Source organism: Brassica napus, chromosome C3 (assembly GCF_020379485.1).
Source record: "Brassica napus cultivar Da-Ae chromosome C3, Da-Ae, whole genome shotgun sequence".
In the NCBI taxonomy this organism is placed as follows: domain Eukaryota; kingdom Viridiplantae; phylum Streptophyta; class Magnoliopsida; order Brassicales; family Brassicaceae; genus Brassica; species Brassica napus.
Genome location: NC_063446.1, coordinates 32,639,783 through 32,662,764, shown reverse-complemented (window position 1 = coordinate 32,662,764; position 22,982 = coordinate 32,639,783). Strand labels below are relative to the sequence as shown.

General features: G+C 39.9%; 2 protein-coding genes across 2 annotated transcripts; one reads left to right on the top strand and one right to left on the bottom strand.

Annotated features, from left to right (window-relative positions):
• Positions 1-12,615: 12,615 nt before the first annotated feature.
• On the top strand, positions 12,616-16,687 carry LOC106415434 (glutathione reductase, cytosolic-like). Its single transcript, XM_048751557.1, has 17 exons — positions 12,616-12,802; positions 12,914-13,091; positions 13,208-13,272; positions 13,392-13,461; positions 13,661-13,732; positions 13,845-14,048; positions 14,197-14,270; positions 14,348-14,431; positions 14,530-14,617; positions 14,683-14,764; positions 14,889-14,962; positions 15,080-15,187; positions 15,310-15,374; positions 15,681-15,794; positions 15,957-16,056; positions 16,237-16,290; positions 16,401-16,687. Exons 2-17 carry the CDS (start codon positions 12,939-12,941, stop codon positions 16,494-16,496), a joined length of 1,503 nt encoding a protein of 500 aa, XP_048607514.1. The 5' UTR covers positions 12,616-12,802; positions 12,914-12,938; the 3' UTR covers positions 16,497-16,687.
• Positions 16,688-17,370: 683 nt separating this feature from the next.
• On the bottom strand, positions 17,371-20,004 carry LOC106415856. The gene is made up of 11 exons (XM_013856663.3): positions 19,772-20,004; positions 19,606-19,677; positions 19,212-19,307; positions 19,060-19,135; positions 18,890-18,979; positions 18,705-18,775; positions 18,496-18,603; positions 18,281-18,403; positions 18,098-18,200; positions 17,790-18,001; positions 17,371-17,704 (listed from the first exon to the last, which is right to left on the bottom strand). The coding sequence occupies exons 1-11, from the start codon at positions 19,823-19,825 to the stop codon at positions 17,636-17,638; spliced, it is 1,074 nt and encodes a 357-aa protein (XP_013712117.1). The 5' UTR covers positions 19,826-20,004; the 3' UTR covers positions 17,371-17,635.
• Between the last annotated feature and the right edge of the window lie 2,978 nt (positions 20,005-22,982).

The window sequence follows — 22,982 nt, the reverse complement described above, 5'->3', positions numbered from 1 at the left end:
ATGCTTATTGGGTTATGCTCTGATTCCTTACCGGCGGAGAGATTGTATCACCAAGAAAAAAGGAGGTGATTTGGGCAAACATCGGCAATGACTAAGCTCTCAAAATGATTGCTGGTGAAGCTTACGGCTGAGCACGATGCTCTCTCCATCAGTGGGAAATTCATCTAATCAAAGGACACTTGCTTAGATGTTGATGCCATGATCTTCCACGTGTTATATTAGTGTTATAATGGTTATGGCCTATGAGTATGGATATGGACTTTGGATTATGGCATTTAGTTTGTCATCAACATGCTCAATATCTTTTTTTTTTGTAAAAGTACATGCTCAATATCTTTTACTTAAGAATTTAGATAAAACTGTTATGTAGAAGTTCTAAGTATAAGATACGTGCATATATGATAATGGTTCTCCAGAAATTGTATACTACACTTTTAAAAAATCCCGAATGAGCTTTACAAGTGGTTTCAAATACACATTAAATGGGTCAAAATCAAAACACTTGGTTATTATTTTTGGGTGAGACCAACATGTGTGAGATAATTTAAAAAAGAATAAAAAAAATTAATATAACCCTCAACTTATTTATTTTCGAAGAAAAATCCAGAACTTATTCCATAGATTATAAATATGGTTAATTTTCGTGTCATTCGAATAACTATCTATTCTGATATTTTCATGTGCTACATATGTATAAATATTTACTCATAACTAATTTAAAATAATTAGTGAATATAATAGTTTTAAAAAAAATTCCATCACCATTTTTTGGATCCAAAATATTATTTCTGAGAAATACCAACCAGAACTAACCCAAATGTATACTACATCCACTCCAGTTTCTCTATTCGGCTAACACAATATTATGAAACTTGAGAGACCGCTAGAAAAACCTTCTGACAACTGATAAACACAATGAAAAATGTAAGGTCAACATTACAAAATGACCCAGTAAACTACATATGTCGATAAATCCAATTAATTCCATTATAAACCCCACAAAAAAACGCTCCAGTAAGTTTTAATATATATATATATATATATATATACATCAAAACAAAACACCCAAATCCAACCTCTGTTCCACAACCAAAGCATCAAAAGTCAATTTAACTCTTCCGTTTTTATGCTTTGAGGATCTTAATTCCTCTCAAAATCCAGACATATATCATCGCCCGCGTTAGCACATCTCCAAAGATCAATGTTGGAAATGTCATGCAATCATTATTTATTTTAGCTAAAGCCGCTCTGGATCCCTAGGTCTACAAGAACATATGTATCTATTCGAGAGCAGCGCTAATGACGAGATGCTTTTCCACTCGGAACGCAGAAGCTCAGTATGTGAAAAACATACAAGAATATTACCATAAAAATAGTGTCGACTTAGGGATGCATCACTTTCAAACATCAACACAAAGTTTTTATATCAATGCCATTTGTCTATACGATATTCTCATGTTATGTAGGGAAAAGTTAGCAGTCGGGAGAATTTACTTGAACAAGACGGAATGTATGTAAAACAAGACAATGAGAGATTAAAGTTGGAAGTCCATAAAAAAAATTATTACACAAAATAAGCGTGAGCGCTCGAATGTAATTAGATAGATTTTAAAATATTAATGAATAAGTTTTTTCTTTTTCATCGTGTAAAGCATTACTTTTACGAAAATATATCTTTAAAAATAAAAATAATTTAATTCATGAAACAAACATATAAATGAAATAGAAAATAACTTTAGTTCACTTATTAGTTATAACTCTACTGAATCTAATTGACTGTAATTTTTAATCCATAGACTAAAGCAAATAATGAAATAAAGTAAATAATTTTATTTTAAGTTATTAATGGTAATGAAATAGTTAGGTAAGTATATAATCTCTAAAATGAATAGTAAAATAAAGTTAAAATTGTTGTGAAAATATTATGAAAGTTAATGATATTTTACTTAAATAATTAAACATTTTAAAGTAGATTTATATTATTAACTTATATATTTGTCCGTCCGTATGGCGGGTTTACCCTAGTATGACATAAATGAACCTTTTATTGGGTGTAGTTTAAGAGAGACATATATTTTTTCAAAATAATTAATTTACCAAACTAACTATTACAAAAAAAATTAAAAAATCAAAAGCAAAGATGGTATTATCCGACCATACCAAAAAAATTAAGATCACATTCAGACATAACAAAAATGGCCAACAATGGTTTAGGCAACAAACCAATTACAAGAACTATGTCTAATGAGAACAGGCCAAATTTAATTCTAGCATCTTAAGAAGTCTTTAAAAGATATAGAAAGCATTTTTAATCAACAAAGCTAACACCTAAATTCAGTTTTTCCATATTAAACAGAAAAAGCAACAATAAATATCATCTTCTTAAAAGGTTACATATGGAGTAGATAATAGACAAGACCAGGTGCAAGATATTAAGAGATTACAATACCTCAAGCTACAATGCACAACTGAAATTATTTTGACGACATGTGGCAATTGGCGTACTCTAAGATTCACGGCTTTTGAAAGCTAAGTGAATTGGTGGCACTCTATTAAAAGGATCAAAAGAAGATTCACACTGTCAAGACATGATCCAGGCTGAGGCTGAGGCAAAGTTGTACATGTCAAACATATTAATATGTAAATGTTATATAGCTTCAGCGTTATAAGTTTTCTTGTGTGCACATTACCTGATGACCATCTAACCATTTCTTTATCATCCCGTATCTATCAATTAGCACAACCTATACGAAGCATCAACATATACATTTGAGTGCACAAAATATATTTTGTTGTTTTCAATACAAATGTTCTTTTCCACGCATGAAACTTTTGAATATTATAACTTATAATCAAAACATTATCACTTTAAGATATGCTAATGTTGTGAAGATGATATGAAATCATTTTGGTGAGAGAGAATTTATGATTTGCAGAATAATAGCACGTCTCGTCTTTGTTTAGTTTTAGTTTTAGGAGTAACATGATGATGAGAAGAATAATTTGTGGGTGTTGTTATTCTTGTCTCACTAAACTCCATTTGGCTATAGAAAAGCCACGTCAGAAATTACAATGACAACACCTATACGCCTTTGCAGCGTTCAATCTCGACCCTTGACTGTTGAAGATTCCATGTTTTACTTTTGGTAGTCGCTTTCGATAGATCATCAAACACTCGCATATGTTTTGGTTAGAGCAGTAAGTTGGTGACAAAAAAATATACCCGTAAACAAACGCTGGGAATCACCACTCTGTTTGAGTATAATATCTAAACCGTATATACTCTAACACACTCTTCAAGAGCCCCTGATCGTCTAAACAATCTTCATCCCGTATGAAGCATCAACATTGCATTTGAGTGTACAAAAGATATTTTGTTTATTTCAGTACACATGTTATTTTCCATGCCTGAAACTTTTGAATATTATAATCAAACATGTTTATTTGAACACCAAATATTTATATTAATTTAAAAGCCTAAAGACTAGGACAGTCGCAACCGGAGCGATCTTACAAGACCAGATATTGCTTTTGCAGTGAATCGGCTCTCACAGTACATGCATAAACCAACTGATGCACACTGGGCTGCAGTAAAAAGAGTGCTGCGATATCTGGCTGGGACGGTTACTCACGGTATATTCTTCTCTGCATCAACTCCCTTAACTCTTCATGCCTATTCAGATACTGATAGGGCTGGAAACAAGGATGACTACTGATGTGCCCCAGTCCATGGACCAGACTGATCAGAACACTCCAGACGTCCCAGTTGAGGTTCATCCTTCCGATCAGATCAGACAGACCAATCGGGCCGTGTACCGTCTCGATCCACTTACATCCGGAATGAAGCTTCGACCAAGTCCACGTCCTGAAGACCAAACGGACCGAACCAGTACGCGACCTTCCCAGCCATCTCGACAAGCCAGAGCCAACAGCCGAGCCAGACTTGACCTTGATCATGCCAGACTTGAGAAAGATCATGCCAGACTTGAGAAAGATCATGTCAGACTTGACTTGGATCATGAGGTTTCACAAAATGATCGAGACTTCTCTCTTTTGGCTCGATTGGCTCGTACCGCATGTACCAACGACCGTGTTGATGATCTCTCTACCTTGTTCGATCCGATCATGGACTTTTCCTTTGGAAATTTCTCTAAGGCAAGGATCCTTAAGCTATCAGAAGACTTGGGCTTTGTTGGAACACAACTTGTCCGATCAGAACGTCCCGCGGCTCTTGCTGATCATCCCGCCTATGTGCTAATCCTTACTCCTTTGGACTTAGCTGGTTCGGATGCATCTGGACAGAAGCCGAACGGTCACTTTGACTAGCTTATCTCTTTATTTCCGTGTATTGACTAAATCTAGATCTAGATCTGGTTTTCTATTTAATTCCTAGATCTACAAAACTCTATAAGTATGAAACTCTTTCATTTTAATAAAGGAGAAATCGATTTTGTCAAAAGCTTTTGAGTTAAACTCTTTGTTCTTCGTTTAAGAACTTGTCTTGTTTCTTGGTGAGTCATATCCAAGTAAACACTTCCTCAAATCGTTGGCCTTGTGAGTCATATCAAGCAACGACGAGAGATCCTTCACTTGGTGGTCTTGTGAGTCATATCAAGCACCATTTGGAGTCGGGAATATCGAAGGCCTTTCCGCAACATTCGTGCGACCCTTCAATCCATTCAGTTCTCCATTCGGAGTTCATATCCAAATCTGATCCATTCGAGTGAGCCGATCTTAGGGTCCTTCAAGTGGTATCAGAGCCACTCGTTTGGTATCTTCTAAATCTTTCATCCTTCTCATCTTCCATTTCTTCATAAACACTCTTCATCTATCTATCTTGAATCCGGGCCCCTCATTACCATCCTCAATCTATCAAAAAAAAAAAAAAGATCTATCAAAAAAAAAAAAAAAGGAAATTTGAAAAGTTTTTCATTTGGGGATTGGTGGTGGAAGAGAAAGCCTGCTGGCTAAGGAGAAATCCCGCCTTTGAGGTGGTTAAAACGGATTCCCAAAACAAAAAAATCTCTTATCTTTCTCTCTTTTAAAATTCTCTTGTGTTTACTTGGATTTTGTCCATTGAGTTTCTTTGATTTGTTCTTCTTAGAACTTTGAGTGAAAACTTGTTGTGTGACCATCAAAATTCTGAGAGAAACACGTGTGTGGGTGAGGATCAAACACTTGAGAGAGTGAGGATTTTTATCTAACGTTTTGTGTTTAAGAAATTTCAGGAACCATGAGTAGTGATGATGAACGGAACCGTCCCGGAAACTCAGTTGCTGGATTGTCTAACCTTCAAATGCGTGCCTTGAATGATTCTATGTCTAACATGTTGAACGCAGGTTTAGATCAGATCCACCAGAGGCTTGATGAGATTCAGGCCAGCAAAGCTCCTTCTAGAGCCGGAGCAAGAAGAGACCGTCCGCGTAGGAACACTCGGTCCGACAATGAGATCCGAGAGGAGGATGATCAAGAGGACGAGGCCAGATCAGCATACCGTCCAAGAAGAGGTCCTAGAACCCGAGATCCAGGTGATGTCAATCCTTTTGCTAGAAATGAACGTACTAATGATAGCTTAAGTGGACTGAAACTAAAAATTCCACCTTTTGAGGGTAAAAATGATCCTGATGTTTTTCTTGAATGGGAAAGAAAAATTGAACATGTCTTTGATTGTCAAAACTTTTCTGAACTTAAGAAAGTTAGACTAGCTGTTACTGAATTCTCTGGCTATGCTATTAATTGGTATGATCAAGTTGTGACCCACAGGAGGAGAACAGGTGAGAGACCGATTGAGACATGGGATGAGTTTTCCATGCTGATGAGGAGACGATTTGTTCCTGCTCATTATCACCGAGACCTCCACCAGAAACTCAGACGCTTGCTTCAAGGCACTAAGTCCGTGGAAGACTACCACCAGGAGATGGAAACTTTGATGATCAAGGCTGATGTAGACGAGCCCATGGACGCCACTATGGCTAGGTTCCTCTCTGGCCTTAACCGAGACATCCAAGACCGCATGGAGCTTCAAGAGTATGGTAGTGTGGAACAGATGCTACACAAGGCCATCTTGATTGAACAACAAGTTAAGAGGAAGAGTTTCTCAAAGTCGGCCATTACCTCTAAACCGACCTACTCTCCCAAACCGGCTTTTGCTCCTAAGCCAAGCTACCAAGACAACGGTAAGTCTTCTTCCACAACACATAATGCTTTTAAAACTGATGCCCTCGCTCGTGATGACAAAGGAAAGGCAGTTGATGCTTCTGGCCGAGCAAGAGACATTAGGTGCTTCAAATGTCAAGGTCTAGGACACTTTGCCAAAAACTGTCCCAACCAACGAGTGATGATTCTCATGGAGAATGGAGAAGTTGAATCTGAGGATGAGCAGGAGAACAAAGAAGATCTTGGTCCGATCTTTGATGAAGAGGACGAGTCCTTTGGATATCCGCATCACGGGCCACTACTCGTTGCTAGGAAAGGCATGGTCGAGTCTATTTTCGATGAAACGGACGGCCGCTTGGTCTATGGTTCTGTCCCAGCCTTTGTTGATGAGTCCGACCCGATCTATGATGACGAGCCTAGCTTCGAATATCCAGCTCAAGGTCCTCTACTTGTCACAAGAAGAACTCTGAGTGTCCAACCCAAAAACAATGAAAAGGAACAAAGGGAGAATCTCTTTCATTCTCGATGTTTAGTTTCTGAAAAGGTTTGCTCTTTGATTATTGATGGAGGGAGTTGTACTAATGTTGCTAGTGACACTCTTGTCAGGAAACTAGGACTTGCTACTCGGCCTCTCTCTCGTCCTTTCAGGTTGGAATGGCTAAACGAGGCTGGAGAACAGTATGTGAAAGAGCAAGTCACTGTCCCTATTACCATTGGCCGATATGAGGACGAGGTCGTTTGCAACGTTCTTCCTATGGACGCATGCCATATTCTCTTGGGCCGGCCATGGCAATTTGATAAGAGAGCCGTGCATGATGGCTTCACCAACCGACACTCCTTTGATCATAAAGGGAAGAAGATCACGCTTGTTCCTTTGACACCTTTGGAGGTTCATCATGATCAGATCCAGCTCAAGAGGAACCGTGACAAGGAACCCAAGCCAGATGAACCTGAATCATCCCAACGGAACTCCAATTTCTATATCAAACAAAGTCAGGTCAAGAGATCTCTTTACTCTCAAAAGCCATTTCTTTACTTGTGTACAAAGAATCTCTTATGGCTTCTACTGACCTTGCACCGGAGATTCCGAGTGAACTTTTAGATGTTTTTCAGAAGTATTCTGATGCTTTTCCAGATGAGAATCCTAGGGGATTTCCACCAGTACGAGGCATTGAGCATCAGATCGACCTTGTTCATGGCGCGTCTCTACCAAACCGGCCAGCTTACCGTACCAATCCGGTGGAGACCAAGGAACTTCAGAAACAGATTGGTAACCTTCTTGAGAAAGGCTACATCCGGGAAAGCCTCAGTCCTTGTGCCGTTCCTGTCCTTCTCGTGCCCAAAAAGGATGGTTCTTGGCGCATGTGTGTGGACTGCCGTGCCATCAACAACATCACGGTAAAGTATAGGCATCCCATCCCTAGGCTAGACGACATGCTTGATGAGTTACATGGATCATGTGTCTTTTCTAAAATTGATTTGAAAAGTGGCTATCACCAGATTAGGATGAAGGAAGGTGATGAGTGGAAAACCGCATTTAAAACCAAGTTAGGATTGTATGAATGGCTTGTTATGCCATTTGGTCTTACTAATGCACCTAGCACTTTCATGCGTTTGATGAATCATGTCTTGAGATCATTCATAGGTCATTTTGTTGTTGTCTACTTTGATGACATTCTTGTCTATAGCAAAAACCTTGAAGATCATAAGATGCATCTAAAATCTGTTCTTGAAGTTCTTAGAAAAGAAAAACTCTTTGCCAATCTTGGTAAATGCTCTTTTGGAACAGATCACGTGGTGTTCTTAGGTTTTGTTGTAGGTGTTGATGGACTTAGAGTGGACGAGGAGAAAATCAAAGCTATCCGAGACTGGCCGAGTCCTTCGACCGTGGGCGAGGTAAGAAGCTTTCATGGTCTGGCCGGTTTCTATAGACGGTTTGTTTCGGACTTCAGTTCCATTGCTGCTCCGCTGACTGAAGTGATCAAGAAGAACATCGGTTTCAAATGGGAACAAGCCCAAGAAAAAGCTTTTCAGATGTTAAAAGTGAAGTTGACTCATGCTCCTTTACTTGTACTTCCTGATTTTTCTAAAACTTTTGAGATTGAATGTGATGCTTCCGGAGTTGGGATTGGTGCTGTCTTAATGCAGGATAGGAAACCCATTGCTTACTTCAGTGAGAAGCTTGGAGGCGCCACACTCAACTACCCCACCTATGACCAGGAACTATATGCTTTGGTGAGAGCTCTCCAAATGTGGCAACACTATCTTTGGCCTAAGGAGTTTGTTATCCACACGGACCACCAGTCCTTGAGACATCTTAAGGGTCAACAGAAGCTGAACAAGAGACACGCACGTTGGGTTGAGTTCATTGAGACATTTCCTTATGCTATCAAGTACAAGAAAGGTAAGGAAAATGTTGTGGCTGATGCTTTGTCCCGAAGGTATACTCTTCTCTCAGCCCTTGAAACTAAACTACTTGGCTTTGAATTTATCAAAGATTTGTATGTGACTTATCCGGATTTCAAAGAAATATTTCAGAAATGTTCCAAAGTGGCTTATGGAAAATACTATCAAAATTCTGGTTTTTTGTTCTTTGATAACCGCTTGTGTGTGCCCCAATGTTCTTTGAGGGAGTTGTTTCTCAGGGAATCTCATGGAGGAGGTCTTATGGGACACTTTGGAGTCAAGAAGACATACAAGACAGTTTTTGATCACTTCTACTGGCCAAGCTTGATGAAGGACGTTGAGAGGATTTGTAGCCGATGTGTGATCTGCAAGAAATCCAAAACCAAGACATCTAATCACGGTTTGTATTCGGCTCTACCCATTCCTTCTCATCCTTGGGTAGATATTTCTATGGATTTTGTTCTTGGTTTACCTAGGACTAAAACTGGCCGAGACTCCATCTTTGTGGTTGTGGATAGGTTTTCGAAAATGGCTCACTTCATTCCATGTCATAAAACTGATGATGCTGTGCAAGTTGCTGAATTGTTCTTTAGGGAAATTGTTAGATTGCATGGAATGCCTAAGACCATTGTCTCTGATCGTGATGCTAAGTTCCTTAGCTATTTTTGGAAAACTTTGTGGTCTAAATTAGGAACCAGATTGATGTTCTCTACGACTTGTCATCCACAAACTGATGGCCAAACTGAAGTAGTGAATAGAACTCTGTCCGCTTTGCTTAGATCATTGGTTAAGAAAAACCTCAAGCATTGGGAAGAATGTTTGCCTCATGTTGAGTTTGCTTATAACCATGCTATGCATTCTGCTACTAAGTTCTCACCTTCTGAAGTCGTTTATGGCTTTAATCCTTTATCTCCACTTGATCTTTTGCCTTTGCCTTTAAGTGAAAGAGTTAGCACAGATGGCAAGAGGAAAGCAGACACTATCAAGAAGCTACATGAGCAGGTTCGTTCAAACATTAAAGCCAAAACCGAAGGATACAAAAGATATGCCAACAAGAAGAGAAAGGAGGTGATCTTTAAAGAGGGTGATCTTGTTTGGGTTCACTTGAGGAAAGAACGGTTTCCAGATGAAAGAAAGTCGAAACTTATACCTCGGGTTGATGGTCCTTTCCAGATTCTTAGGAAGATCAATGACAATGCTTATCAGCTTGACTTACAAGGTAAGTATGATATTTCTTCGAGTTTTAATGTGTCTGATCTTTCTCCTTTTCTTGTAGACGATCCAGATTTGTGGACAAATCCTTTTAAATAAGGAGGGAATGATGTGCCCCAGTCCATGGACCAGACTGATCAGAACGCTCCAGACGTCCCAGTTGAGGTTCATCCTTCCGATCAGATCAGACAGACCAATCGGGCCGTGTACCGTCTCGATCCACTTACATCCGGAATGAAGCTTCGACCAAGTCCACGTCTTGAAGACCAAACGGACCGAACCAGTACGCGACCTTCCCAGCCATCTCGACAAGCCAGAGCCAACAGCCGAGCCAGAGCCAGACTTGACCTTGATCATGCCAGACTTGAGAAAGATCATGTCAGACTTGAGAAAGATCATGTCAGACTTGACTTGGATCATGAGGTTTCACAAAATGATCGAGACTTCTCTCTTTTGGCTCGATTGGCTCGTACCGCATGTACCAACGACCGTGTTGATGATCTCTCTACCTTGTTCGATCCGATCATGGACTTTTCCTTTGGAAATTTCTCTAAGGCAAGGATCCTTAAGCTATCAGAAGATTTGGGCTTTGTTGGAACACAACTTGTCCGATCAGAACGTCCTGCGGCCCTTGCTGATCATCCCGCCTATGTGCTAATCCTTACTGCTTTGGACTTAGCTGGTTCGGAAGCATCTGGACAGAAGCCGAACGGTCACTTTGACTAGCTTATCTCTTTATTTCCGTGTATTGACTAAATCTAGATCTAGATCTGGTTTTCTATTTAATTCCTAGATCTACAAAACTCTATAAGTATGAAACTCTTTCATTTTAATAAAGGAGAAATCGATTTTGTCAAAAGCTTTTGAGTTAAACTCTTTGTTCTTCGTTTAAGAACTTGTCTTGTTTCTTGGTGAGTCATATCCAAGTAAACACTTCCTCAAATCGTTGGCCTTGTGAGTCATATCAAGCAACGACGAGAGATCCTTCACTTGGTGGTCTTGTGAGTCATATCAAGCACCATTTGGAGTCGGGAATATCGAAGGCCTTTCCGCAACCTTCGTGCGACACTTCAATCCATTCAGTTCTCCATCCGGAGTTCATATCCAAATCTGATCCATTCGAGTGAGCCGATCTTAGGGTCCTTCAACTACACTTCTACAGGAGCTTACATTGTGTACATTGGTAAACAACCTATATCTTGGGCCTCACGCAAGCAGAAAAGTGTCTCTCGTTCGTCAACGAAGGCTGAGTACCGGTCTGTTGCTGACACTGCAGCGGAGCTAAAGTGGATCCTCTCCATTGCCACTGAGCTTGGTATTCCTTTATCTGGCATACCTACAATTTACTGTGATAACATAGGAGCAACTCAGCTGTGTGCCAACCCAGTCTTTCATAGCAGAATGAAACATGTGGCACTTGATTATCATTTCATACGTGAACAAGTCCAGCAAAAGAATATACGGGTCTCTCATGTTTGTTCTGCTGATCAGCTAGTTGATGCCTTGACGAAACCATTGCCTCGACCAAGATTTCAAACTCTATCAGCCAAGATTGGACTTACCTCTGGACGTCCATCTTGAGAGGGGATGTTAGTATATACTCTATATCTTAGATATGATTACGTAAATATCTCTAGTTTCTATAATCTCTCTTTGTATTGATAGTTTAGGATATGGATGTATCTCGTGACTTGCTCACTACTCCTATTCTCTCTGTATATAAGCTTATGCTTAATATCAATAATACTTAAGTTGCATACCTTCTCTATAATGACAACACCTATACGCCTTTGCAGCGTTCAATCTCGACCCTTGACTGTTGAAGATTCCATGTTTTACTTTTGGTAGTCGCTTTCGATAGATCATCAAACACTCGCATATGTTTTGGTTAGAGCAGTAAGTTGGTGACAAAAAAATATACCCGTAAACAAACACTGGGAATCACCACTCTGTTAGAGTATAATATCTAAACCGTATATACTCTAACACACTCTTCAAGAGCCCCCAATCGTCTAAACAATCTTCATCCCGTATGAAGCATCAACATTGCATTTGAGTGTACAAAATATATTTTGTTTATTTCAGTACACATGTTATTTTCCATGCCTGAAACTTTTGAATATTATAATCAAACATTTTTATTTGAACACCAAATACTTATATTAATTTAAAAGCCTAAAGGCTAGGACAGTCGCAACCGGAGCGATCTTCGACGGTAAGATGATAAGTGAAATTAACTAAAACATAACAAAAGATATAAATGGTTAAAGATAGAAGAGATCCATAGAAAAGCTTCACTTATAGTAATAAATCCCGCATTCGAAGGAACGCAAAAAAAATCGGATCTAATATCGACATTGAAACACTCAACCAATGAGTTTCGAGAGCAGTTAAAAACTCTAGAAGCATAGATTGCTGGAAAGAGGGGGAGTTGATAGACCCTCTATTAAAACTCCTTGGTGAATGATAGTAAAGCCGAGAACTCCAATCAAACATTATCACCTTACTGTTGTGGAAGATGATATGAAATCATTTTGGTGAGAGAGAATTTATGATTTGAAGGAATATCACAAGTCTTGTCTTTGTTTTGTTTTGATTTTAGTAGTAGTAACATGATGATGAGAAGAACAATTTGTGGGTGTTGTTATTCTTGTCTAACTAAACTCCATTGGCTATATGAAAAGCCACGTCAGAAAATTCAATGACAACACACCTAGACGCCTTTGCAGCGTTCAATCTCGACCCTTGACTGTTGAAGATTCCATATTTTTCACTTGGAAGTCGCTTTCGATAGATCATCAAACACTCGCATATGTTTTGGTCAGAGCAGTAAGTTGGTGACAAAAAAATATAATTAAGATTTTCAGATATTAAATCCACGTCATCATAACGTATGAACGCTCGAGAAAAAAAAGCATCAAATGATTTTGATTTTAAAAAGGAAAAAAAAAACGTAAAAACAGTACAAAAGGCAATCGTGTCTGTGTGTCTCTCTTCTCTAGAGGATCTTCTTCTTCTTCTTAGAGATGTACACATCTTCGATCTATCCTTTTACTGATTCAAGATTCCGTTTTTTTTTTTTCCATTTCGTTCCCATGAGTCTGTGATACTCTGATTGATCATCGTTTTTTGTTTGCAGTTTGGATATCTGATTCAGCACAATTATGGGGAGGAAGATGCTTACCGATGGAGAGCTTGACAAGGCGGTGGCGGCGGAGGAAGCCACGGAGACTCACTATGATTTCGATTTGTTTGTAATCGGCGCGGGGAGCGGCGGTGTTCGTGCAGCTAGGTTTTCCGCTAATAATGGCGCTAAGGTGAATTATCAATAGGAGCAGTGATAACATCTTTTTGTTATTGTCAATAATAATAACAATCCGTAATTATATATTGATATTGGTGTTGTTGTGGTGAATGAAAATTGGGTATATAGGTTGGTATCTGTGAGCTTCCTTTTCACCCTATTAGCTCTGAGGAGATTGGTGGTGTTGGTGGAACGTAAGTGACCCCTACTATTATCACTGCTTGTTTACTAGTTGTTTTGGGTGTTTGTTTCTGTTATAAAGACGTCATCTCTTTTGAATCTTTATCCCACTTTTGTTGGGGCTTGCTTTCAGGTGTGTTATTCGTGGTTGCGTTCCCAAGAAGATTCTCGTCTACGGTGCTACTTATGGTGGTGAACTTGAGGTTACTCAACAAATTTGATTTTTTTTTTTTTTGTTTCTTTTATCCATCATTTCTATGCCTTTCTATTTGCTGTAAGAGAAACGTTCTTGCCCATAATATATTATGTGCAGACTTCTATTGCTGTTTCCAAGTTGTCTTTTAGGCTATTATATATATATTGGTTGGTTGATGACATATGTTGGTGGGTATATTCTATCAGGATGCTAGAAATTATGGGTGGGAAATCAATGAGAATGTCGACTTCACATGGAAGAAGCTTCTGCAAAAGAAGGTATACCCCGTGAATTGCTATACTTCATGATACACTTGCACTAGTGTCCTGTGACTTTGTTTGGTGGTAACAGCTGTATTAACCTGTCTTTAAATTTTCATATGTGTTGCAGACTGATGAGATATTGAGACTGAACAATATTTACAAGCGATTGTTGGCGAATGCTGCTGTGAAGTTGTATGAAGGTGAAGGAAGAATCGTTGGTCCCAACGAAGTTGAGGTGAGGCAGATCGATGGTACCAAAATAAGTTACACCGCCAAGCACATTTTGATTGCCACTGGCAGTCGGGCACAGAAGCCCAATATTCCTGGACATGTGAGTTTTTTTTTGTGTTTATCCTTTTTTTTTCTTATCTACAATAGCAACGAGTGTGAAACTGTGAATACACTACAGAACATCTGTTTGTTTTGGATTTAATCTTCTGATAAAATTAGTCTGCGTGAACATAAACTGTCTTTTACAGGAGCTGGCTATTACATCTGATGAAGCTTTAAGTTTGGAAGAGTTTCCTAAGCGTGCTGTAGTGCTTGGAGGAGGGTAATGTCTCCCTCATTGTTTTCAACCTGATGTATCAGTGTTTCAAATCCCGATTCTGTTTACCTTTTTTACTTTAGGTACATTGCTGTGGAGTTTGCATCAATATGGCGTGGAATGGGTGGTACGGTGGATCTATTCTTTAGGAAGGAACTTCCACTAAGGTGCTCCATAAGCTTCTGTTTTTTTTGGTCTCTTGCAATTTCTTTTCAGGGAAAATACTGAAAAGTTTGGTAATCATTTCTAAAATATACTTTTAAAGGGGCTTTGATGACGAGATGAGGGCACTAGTGGCTAGAAATCTGGAAGGAAGGGGTGTTAATCTGCATCCGCAAACAAGTTTGACTCAGGTATCTGAGTATGATTATTACTTTTCATGTCTCATTTACTGAACATACTTTATCTTTCAATTTAGCTGATAAAAACAGACGACGGGATAAAAGTAATCTCGTCTCACGGAGAAGAATTCATGGCGGATGTTGTACTATTTGCTACTGGTACATTTTCTATCTATCAATAGTTATGCGATTCTCAGGTTTCTGTTTGTATATGTCAGAGTAGTTTTCTTGTTTTTTTCACGGAGCTTTCTAAGGATGTCTCTTTTCCTTTTATCTGCAACAGGCAGGAATCCTAATACCAAGAGATTGAATTTAGAAGCTGTTGGTGTTGAACTTGATCAGGCTGGAGCTGTGAAGGTTGTAAAAAATTTACTGTTGTCGCAGAAACATATGTTCTTCTAAAGAAAACTTTTCCTCTACTTTCTAAGGAAAATCCACACTCTTGCAGCTACTAACTCAGTACATTATCCTCAGGTTGATGAGTACTCACGCACTAACATCCCTAGCATATGGGCTGTGGGAGATGCTACAAACCGAATTAACCTTACACCTGTTGCCTTAATGGAGGCCACCTGCTTTGCGGTTTGCGCTTCTAATCTTGCACTTATAATTTTACTCATGCCAATCAATATTTCAGCTTTTGTGTTAGAGATTGTCTAGTTCTATAGTCCATTTGCTAAGTGGGATTTATTTTGATGCTACAGAACACTGTTTTTGGTGGGAAGCCTACTAAAGCAGACTACAGCAATGTAGCCTGTGCTGTATTTTGGTAAGCCTTCTTTCTTTTAGGAGGATATTTTACTGTCTCTGTCATATCTCAGACACTAGTTACTTTCTTATCCTAGTGTTGTCTTAAAGTATGTTTGTTGTATTACCAAAACAATCTCTCGTTTTCTATTACAATCGGTCATCTATATATGAATACTGTAATCTGGAAAGAACTTAAAAAAAAAAGAATTCAAAGATCTCTCTCTTATTTTTTAGCATATATGTGTTCACAGTGATACCGAATCTTTCTGAAGCTTCCATAAAGTTCCACTGTTTTGTTATTTACACTGTTCTTCTTGTCTTTCAGCATACCACCACTAGCTGTGGTTGGTCTCAGCGAAGAAGAGGCAGTAGAAAAAGCGACTGGTGATATTCTGGTTTTCACCTCAGGCTTTAATCCTATGAAGAACACCATTTCTGGGTATGCAAGCATTTAAAGTCCTATCTAATTCATATAAATAATCCATAAACTCGGCCAAGAGAGTTCTTGATTTCATATTTTTAGAATCTTCTCTTTGTTTATCAACGTTCTTGAACATGATGACTTCTCTTTGATCTAATCACATTTTTCTTTGTTTGATAGACGGCAGGAGAAGTCATTGATGAAGCTAATAGTTGATGAGCAGACTGATAAGGTTATTGGAGCATCCATGTGCGGTCCAGATGCAGCTGAAATCATGCAGGCAAGTTTTCCTTTATTTATACCCCCTACTATTCATTTACTTCCCACCTAATAGTGTGCGCCTTTTCGCCATTGAGTTTTGAATTACTGAGCCGTGCAAGGATTTTAAAGCTAAGTCGAGTAGACTTTGATCCAGCGGTGTCTCATGCTTTTTAATATGTCTTGCATTGCTCAATGCCAGGGGATTGCAATTGCGCTCAAGTGTGAAGCAACAAAAGCACAATTTGACAGCACGGTAAGTAAAATAGACCCGAACACTCTGTTTTTTTTTTTTTTCTCACTTTCACCAGTTTGATGTTTTTATTAAACTAAAGGTTTAAATTTGACACTGTGAACAAAACACAGGTTGGGATACATCCGTCTTCGGCAGAGGAATTCGTGACAATGCGAACTGTGACCAGACGCATTGCCTACAAAGCCAAACCCAAGACGAGTCTATGAACCTCCAAAATTTAAAAAGACAGTTTGCATAAAACATTTTAGTTTGATCAGAGAGTCAGACAGAAACATGAGTTTCATCAATACTTTTGTCCCCAATAAATGATTTGTAGTTTTTGTTTGTTGTTTGATGTAGACCTTTATCACCAATTATCTGCATCATCTTTGAATAAAGAAACTCTGCTCTTTGGTTATATCATGTTCTTGAACTGGTTTGTTAAGTTTTGTCTCAATGATGCAACCTCTTGTAGTTGCTTTTAACGAAATAAGAACCGTGTCATGCTAAATTGGATAAAAAAACAGGATGTTACAAATGTTCTTGGGGATAGAGAAGGATGGAGGTGAAGGTTCATACTTGGGACTCTACCTGAATATTTCCGTGGGTTCTAAGAGGAACATTCAAATATTCTTTGCAAGAAAACAAAGGAAGATCCCAAATCTTTCTTGGACTGTTGAGAAGGAACAAGACTCTGTCATATGCTTGGAGAGGAGTAACATACATGGGGAGAATTGCTCAAACGTGGTATGTTATTAAAGTCTAATGGAAATGTAAAGAGGTACAACAGCCTTATCTGAAAGCTGGAACCTGAATGAAGTACCTCATCCTCCGGTTACAGAGGCCAGGTTTCCCTTGACTGGAGGACGCTGTCCCGGTTCTCTGTCTCTGTTAGTTGAGAAAAAAACGCTAAATCTCATTCTCAAAATCCATGTTTCAATGAGTCTTCAAGACACTTTTACTGTTTTACATATGGAAATTCTCCAAAAAAATGGTTTATACAATTCCCAAACTGGTAATAGATTGCTTGAATCCTTTGCAATAATCTATTCATATTCCATGATCAAAAGCTCTTACAGGAAACATAAGATTACATGAAAGTGTCCAAATCGTTCTTTATTATTATTAGGACTGAGACTCACATGTAGGTAAAGAAGAAAACAAATAATAAATCAAGAATGAAACCTTATTGCAACAATATACAGATAAACACATCCACTGGTCCGGCCACAAAAAGTGTCAACCTCTTCTCTTAAAACATTCAAATATTACTGGTTTCAAGTGCAGCCAGTTGAGAAACACACAAAAAGATGTAAACGATCAATCTGAAGATTCACTTGACGTTTTGAAGTTCTGTATTTATGTCTTAATCGAGCTTCACGTTTGAGTATAGGAGCGTGTCCTTTGTCAAAGGCATGTACATAAGGAAGTACACCTGCAACGACCATGAAAAGCAAATAATAGATGAGAATCTGCTTGCTAGTTCACTGATAGAAGAGGAGTAATGTGATCTTAATTACCCCAAGGATAGTTGCAATGAGTAGGATGATTCCAGTTAACCATGCAAGCGTCAGCCTAACAAGTATAACTTGAGCGATAATGGCTCCACTTGGAACTCCCTCTACCTCAGCCATAGACCGTGCAGATGAACCAGAAGAAGACTCAACGCTCAGCAGATTAGCTGATTCTTGGTTTACTCTCTCATCAAGGACGATCACTCCAACAATTTGGCCTGCAACAAGCCCACACATTTCTTAAGCTTACATCCAAGCAGTCTTAAATTATTTTCTTTGAAAAATGAGTTTATCAAATCACAGAGACAATTTACCTTTGTGAGATGTCTCTAGCAGATCGAATAGCTTTGATAGTGTGGCAAGCAACACATCCATCCCTTGCTTAGCCATACCTTGTCCATACTCCTCTGCTAAAGCCTGTAATTTCCAGCGAGATCAGTTATATTGTACACACTGAAAAGACAAGTAGAATAACAAAGATGATAGAATATTCTTACATGGATACCGCCAAAGCGTCCAACCGTTAATTCAGCAGGGCCCTCAATACCATGAAGATTGATTGCCCCTCTGATATTCTTATATAGATCCAAAAGGTTCATTGCAAACTTCCTCTCTGCTTCCTGCCCACGGTAACAAAAGTCAAAAGGCCTTCTTCAAACGGGAATCACAATTTCTACGTGGAACTAAAACTGTATGGAACTAAGAATTTCACCTTCTCCAAATGGAACTCCACATTAGCGCCACCAGCCAAAGGGATACTCAGCAATCCAGTCAATGTTTCAGTAGAGCCAGTAACATATGATCCACCCAACCAAGATGCCTATGGATAATACAGTCACCCATTAACTAGTGAGCATATTAAAACAAAAAAGGCAAGCAAAGAGTGTTATCCAATTAGAATGAAAGATATTGTGAGCTTACAAACTCATTCATGTCTTTGTCAGTCACATCAGATGAAGGTTCATTGACAGACACAACAGACACTCCACTTTCTGCACAATTTTGAAAAGATTATTAAAGTAATATTCAAAGCAAGACTTAAACCTAAATGAAGAAAACTAGTAATGCTTATGAGATAACTTGTGGTATCCAAGCTAACACGGCACCTGGAAGTTCAATATCAGCATTGTAAGAATCAGAACTGATACTGCCTCTTATGGCATTTCCCAAGAAAGAATGGGCTTCCACAAGCGCATCTGCAAGTAAAAAAAAAACACTTTAGAAATAAATAAAGGTTTGGTTAATGTCAGAAAAGTTAAAGCTTTCCTTCGCATACCATGAGCTCCGGCGATTTCTAGCACAAAAGCAGCACGTGGCCTCTCAAATGGATTAGGCTTCAGAATCTTGTTCAGCTATATAACAAAAAAAAGGGATCAAGTACATGACTTTAAACCAAGAATTAAAAAAAAAAGAAGCAAACTTTAAAACCTGGGATGAGCCATGAGCAGTCAAAGTAGCTGGAGGTGCAAAACCCAACAAGGCAGACACTGATGCAGATATCTCAGAGAGGGACATGGGAATCGCCTGTTGTGGATTTCATTTCAAAAGGAAGAAAATAAGTAAATGTAGTTTAACCACCAATTTGACTCTACCCCAAACAATCAAAAGTGATTCATTCGAAACATTACAAAAGAAGTACCAAAGGCACAAACATGAATTTAGAATCGCCAATCAAGAGCAAAAACAAAACAAGACGACAAAACTTCAACTTGATGCGACTTAGAACAAATAAAAGGATCTTTATTGTATTGCTTCAACGAAAGCTTATCTAAGATTACTGCATTGGAGATCTTAATTGATGTAACAAAAGACCAATGATTACCTGATCTGATGGTGGACGAAGATATTGGTTGTTGGATCCATCGATGAAGAAAACAGAGCCACTAGCTTCTCCCTATCACAAACATTCAAATCCAATTTAAACAGATATTAGATCCATAAGCCATAGATTTGTACACGCAAATTCAGATTCGGAGAAGGAAACGAACCCTGTAATTAAGGGTGAGAAGCAGAGAGACGACGAATACGTAGAAAGCTTGCATCTTCACAAAACAACAAGTCCACGAGGGGAGAGATGGAGAGAGAGAGAGAGAGATGTTTAATGGAGGAGGAGACGACCCTGATTTCGGGATCGATGTGGTAGACACAAACTTGATTCGCCAACAGTTGTCGTTTTCGATTGTATTGTCCGAATATCAGTCCAGTCTGGTATTCTATCGGTTTACTTTTCGAATCCCGGTACTTTAATGATTTCTTCCTGATTTTGGATTTCAATTCCGGGTTACTAAAGTTTTATACCCACCCGTTCAACGGGAAAAGTTTTATTTTAAAAGTAACCATTTTTCGGTTTAGGCTCTTCTTACTCTTACAAGTTCTTTTTGTGTTCTGTTTTCTTGTTTCGTACCAAATCTTTCTGACTTTGGAATTGCGAACAAATGCTGATACTGTGTGGAATAGAGTTAATGATGCCATTGGCACCGTTATCAGAAGAGATTACAGCAACATTACTGTTAGTCTCTCAGACAGTACCTCAAAAAAAAAATATTAGTAATAAAATATGGCAAATGGTGAAAGAGAAAATGGAAGAAGTGAAGAACCCTTCTTAAAGAGACGTTAACCAACTCATGAGAAATCAATTCTCCGGCTGTCTCTCACTTATTAGTGCAACATTTTTTTAGAAAACTAAAACTTAATTAGATAAATTGTTGGGGTCAAAACCGGTCACGACGGAATCAATGCCTCAAAATTCCCGGAAAACCAATCCTTGAAAACTAGACATTCCCAAAAAACGGTTAATCAAGTAAAAGACAGTTTTTCGCGGATGCGAACCGAGGAATGTCGAGAAGAGGATCAGTCTGGATGAAGTCTCGACCGCAAGCGAGGACCGTCTAAACCGAGGTCACCTCGCCCATGGGCGAGGACGACCCGCGCCGAGGTCACCTCGCCCATGGGCGAGGACCGACCTCCCGTCCCGAAACCGTGCATCCTCGTCTAAGTTCCCATAACACAATCCTCGGACCCTTGGACGCAATACCCATGTCTCGTCTCGCTTAGGATTATCAAAGAAAGATTTCGGGAAAAGTTACAAAAACTTGGTCGTCGAAATGGATTCCTGCTTGCCGTATAAAACGGCTACGATTAGCTTGAACACCAGTTGCCTTAACTATACGGGGAATTGGAATCCTTTCGGAAAAACCAACGGCTGTTTCTTAGGAAAAATCGTAAAAACGTCCAAGTCCCAAAACGGCCCGAAAGGGACCTGAACAGCGGCTAAACGGCCCACTTACGATTTTAGAACATGATTGAGCCTAAGGCTGATATGACGGTCTATTTTGTATTCGCAGGAAAAGATAAATGTCAAGTTTCCGAAAATAATCATGAAGGGTGATGAAAAATGGAAAAGCCCGTCTCGCGACGAATTTGGCCCAGGAAAAGGTGCAAACCGACCTAGAGAGAGTTTATAAGGAGGGCTTAAGGCGAGGAGCAACAGAGAGCTTTCTCAGAGCAAACTTAATACTTAGAGCAATTTAGGCATTTTTCCGTTTTTACTATCGAGCTGCGACTCGACTAGGTTAGAACTTAGGTGGCTAGACTAGCGAACGTACCGACAGCTCTCGTGGCCTAGGATCTTACATGTTGTTCACGCTCAAACGCGAATTCGGAAATAAGACCTTTTTGTTCTCTTTTCGCTCTTTTACGATTTATTACTTTCAACTCTTTCATATTGATTATGTTGTGCGTGGCACAGCAGATAACCGGGACCTTCTGGGAAGGTTAGATTAGCTTAGCTTTCCTCCGATTAACAAATCTCGACGGTGTGAATTCCGGTTCCCACAGTTTGGCGCTAGAAGGAGGGGAGGTACGGATCTATCTCTCACGCAACCGCGCACGCTCAGTCAGGTATGACGATCGACGCTGACAAAGACAAGCAAACGCACGATGGGACTTCCGTCAATGCCAACGCTGAAAGAACTCCAGCTGGAAACGTATCCACGGTCACTACGAACGCCGTGATACTGGACCAGATGAAAGAAATGTTCGCCTCCGTTCAGGAAAAGTCGGACGAACAAGGAAAGCTCGTGGCCTCTCTCACAAAACAGGTGGAAACCGTAATGGCGAAGGCCAAGAGTAAAAACCCGCGCGGGGCTACAAGAGCTCGCAGCGGCAGAAGACTCAATTTCGAGACTCCGAGCGATCGGGCCACAAGAGCAGACAAGGATTCTTCAGGTCAGAACCCTGAAGAAACAGTCCCGCCAGGCGCACAACCGACCGCGGAGAACCTTCCACCTCCCACCGGGAGCAACGAAGGAGGCGGTTTCGAGCGGATCAATCTGAACATAAGCGACCAGTCCGATCACTCGGACGGAGGTGCTGATGTCCATCCGAGAAGAACGCAAAGCCAGTCCGCTCGGTAGGACGCGTCGTTCGAAAAGGCCATGACAAAGGAAGAAGAAAACCTCCATTGGGTAGAGCAGGAAGAACTGGCCGAGAATCAGGCTCGGATCCACCGCAACCAACGCCGATAGGCTCACAAGGCTGCTAGAAATCCTAATGAGATCCATGATCTCCGCGAGTACATCGCAAAAACTGCGGCAGAAGTCAAGGCGGTAAAGTCGTAGATTCACCACGCGACAAGCGCTGCACCTGAGATCGACAGACTTCTCGAGGAAGCGCGGAAAACTCCGTTCACTGCCCGGATCACGGAAACTAACATCTCAGATCCTGGGAAGATCAAAATTCCCAACTATGATGGCACCACCGACCCGAAGGGGCATCTGCAGTCTTTCCAGATCGCGATGGGAAGGTGCAAACTCAAGGAACGCGAACGAGACGCTGGCTACTGCCTCCTCTTCGTCGAAAACCTGAAAGGAGCCGCACTCGAATGGTTTTCTCGTCTGAAACGAAACTCTATCGGAAGTTTCCGTCAGCTCGCCTCAGAGTTTCTCAAACAGTATTCCATGTTCATGGACAGGGAATCCTCAGACGTCGACCTTTGGAGTCTATCTCAAAGAGAAGACGAACCACTTCGCGAATTCATGAACATGTTCAAGCTGGTAATGGCAAGGGTCACTGGAATCAGCGACAAAGTGGCGGTCGACGCTTTGCGGAAAATTCTCTGGTATAGGTCGAAACTCCGGCAATGGATATCCCTTGAAAAACCGAGAACAATCCAGGACGCTCTTCACAACGAACCGGACT

What these genes read in the sequence shown, in the direction of transcription:
- LOC106415434 (XM_048751557.1), top strand. Translation starts at nt 12,939, where the DNA reads ATGGGGAGGAAGATGCTTACCGATGGAGAGCTTGACAAGGCGGTGGCG. An exon ending in CGCAAACAAGTTTGACTCAG is followed by an intron (nt 14,618 to 14,682) that starts GTATCTGAGTAT and finishes CTTTCAATTTAG; the next exon opens with CTGATAAAAACAGACGACGG. An exon ending in ATGCAGCTGAAATCATGCAG is followed by an intron (nt 16,057 to 16,236) that starts GCAAGTTTTCCT and finishes GCTCAATGCCAG; the next exon opens with GGGATTGCAATTGCGCTCAA.
- LOC106415856 (XM_013856663.3), bottom strand. Translation starts at nt 19,825, where the DNA reads ATGCAAGCTTTCTACGTATTCGTCGTCTCTCTGCTTCTCACCCTTAAT. An exon ending in TTCGTCCACCATCAGATCAG is followed by an intron (nt 19,308 to 19,605) that starts GTAATCATTGGT and finishes AATCCACAACAG; the next exon opens with GCGATTCCCATGTCCCTCTC. An exon ending in CTGCTCATGGCTCATCCCAG is followed by an intron (nt 19,136 to 19,211) that starts GTTTTAAAGTTT and finishes TTTGTTATATAG; the next exon opens with CTGAACAAGATTCTGAAGCC.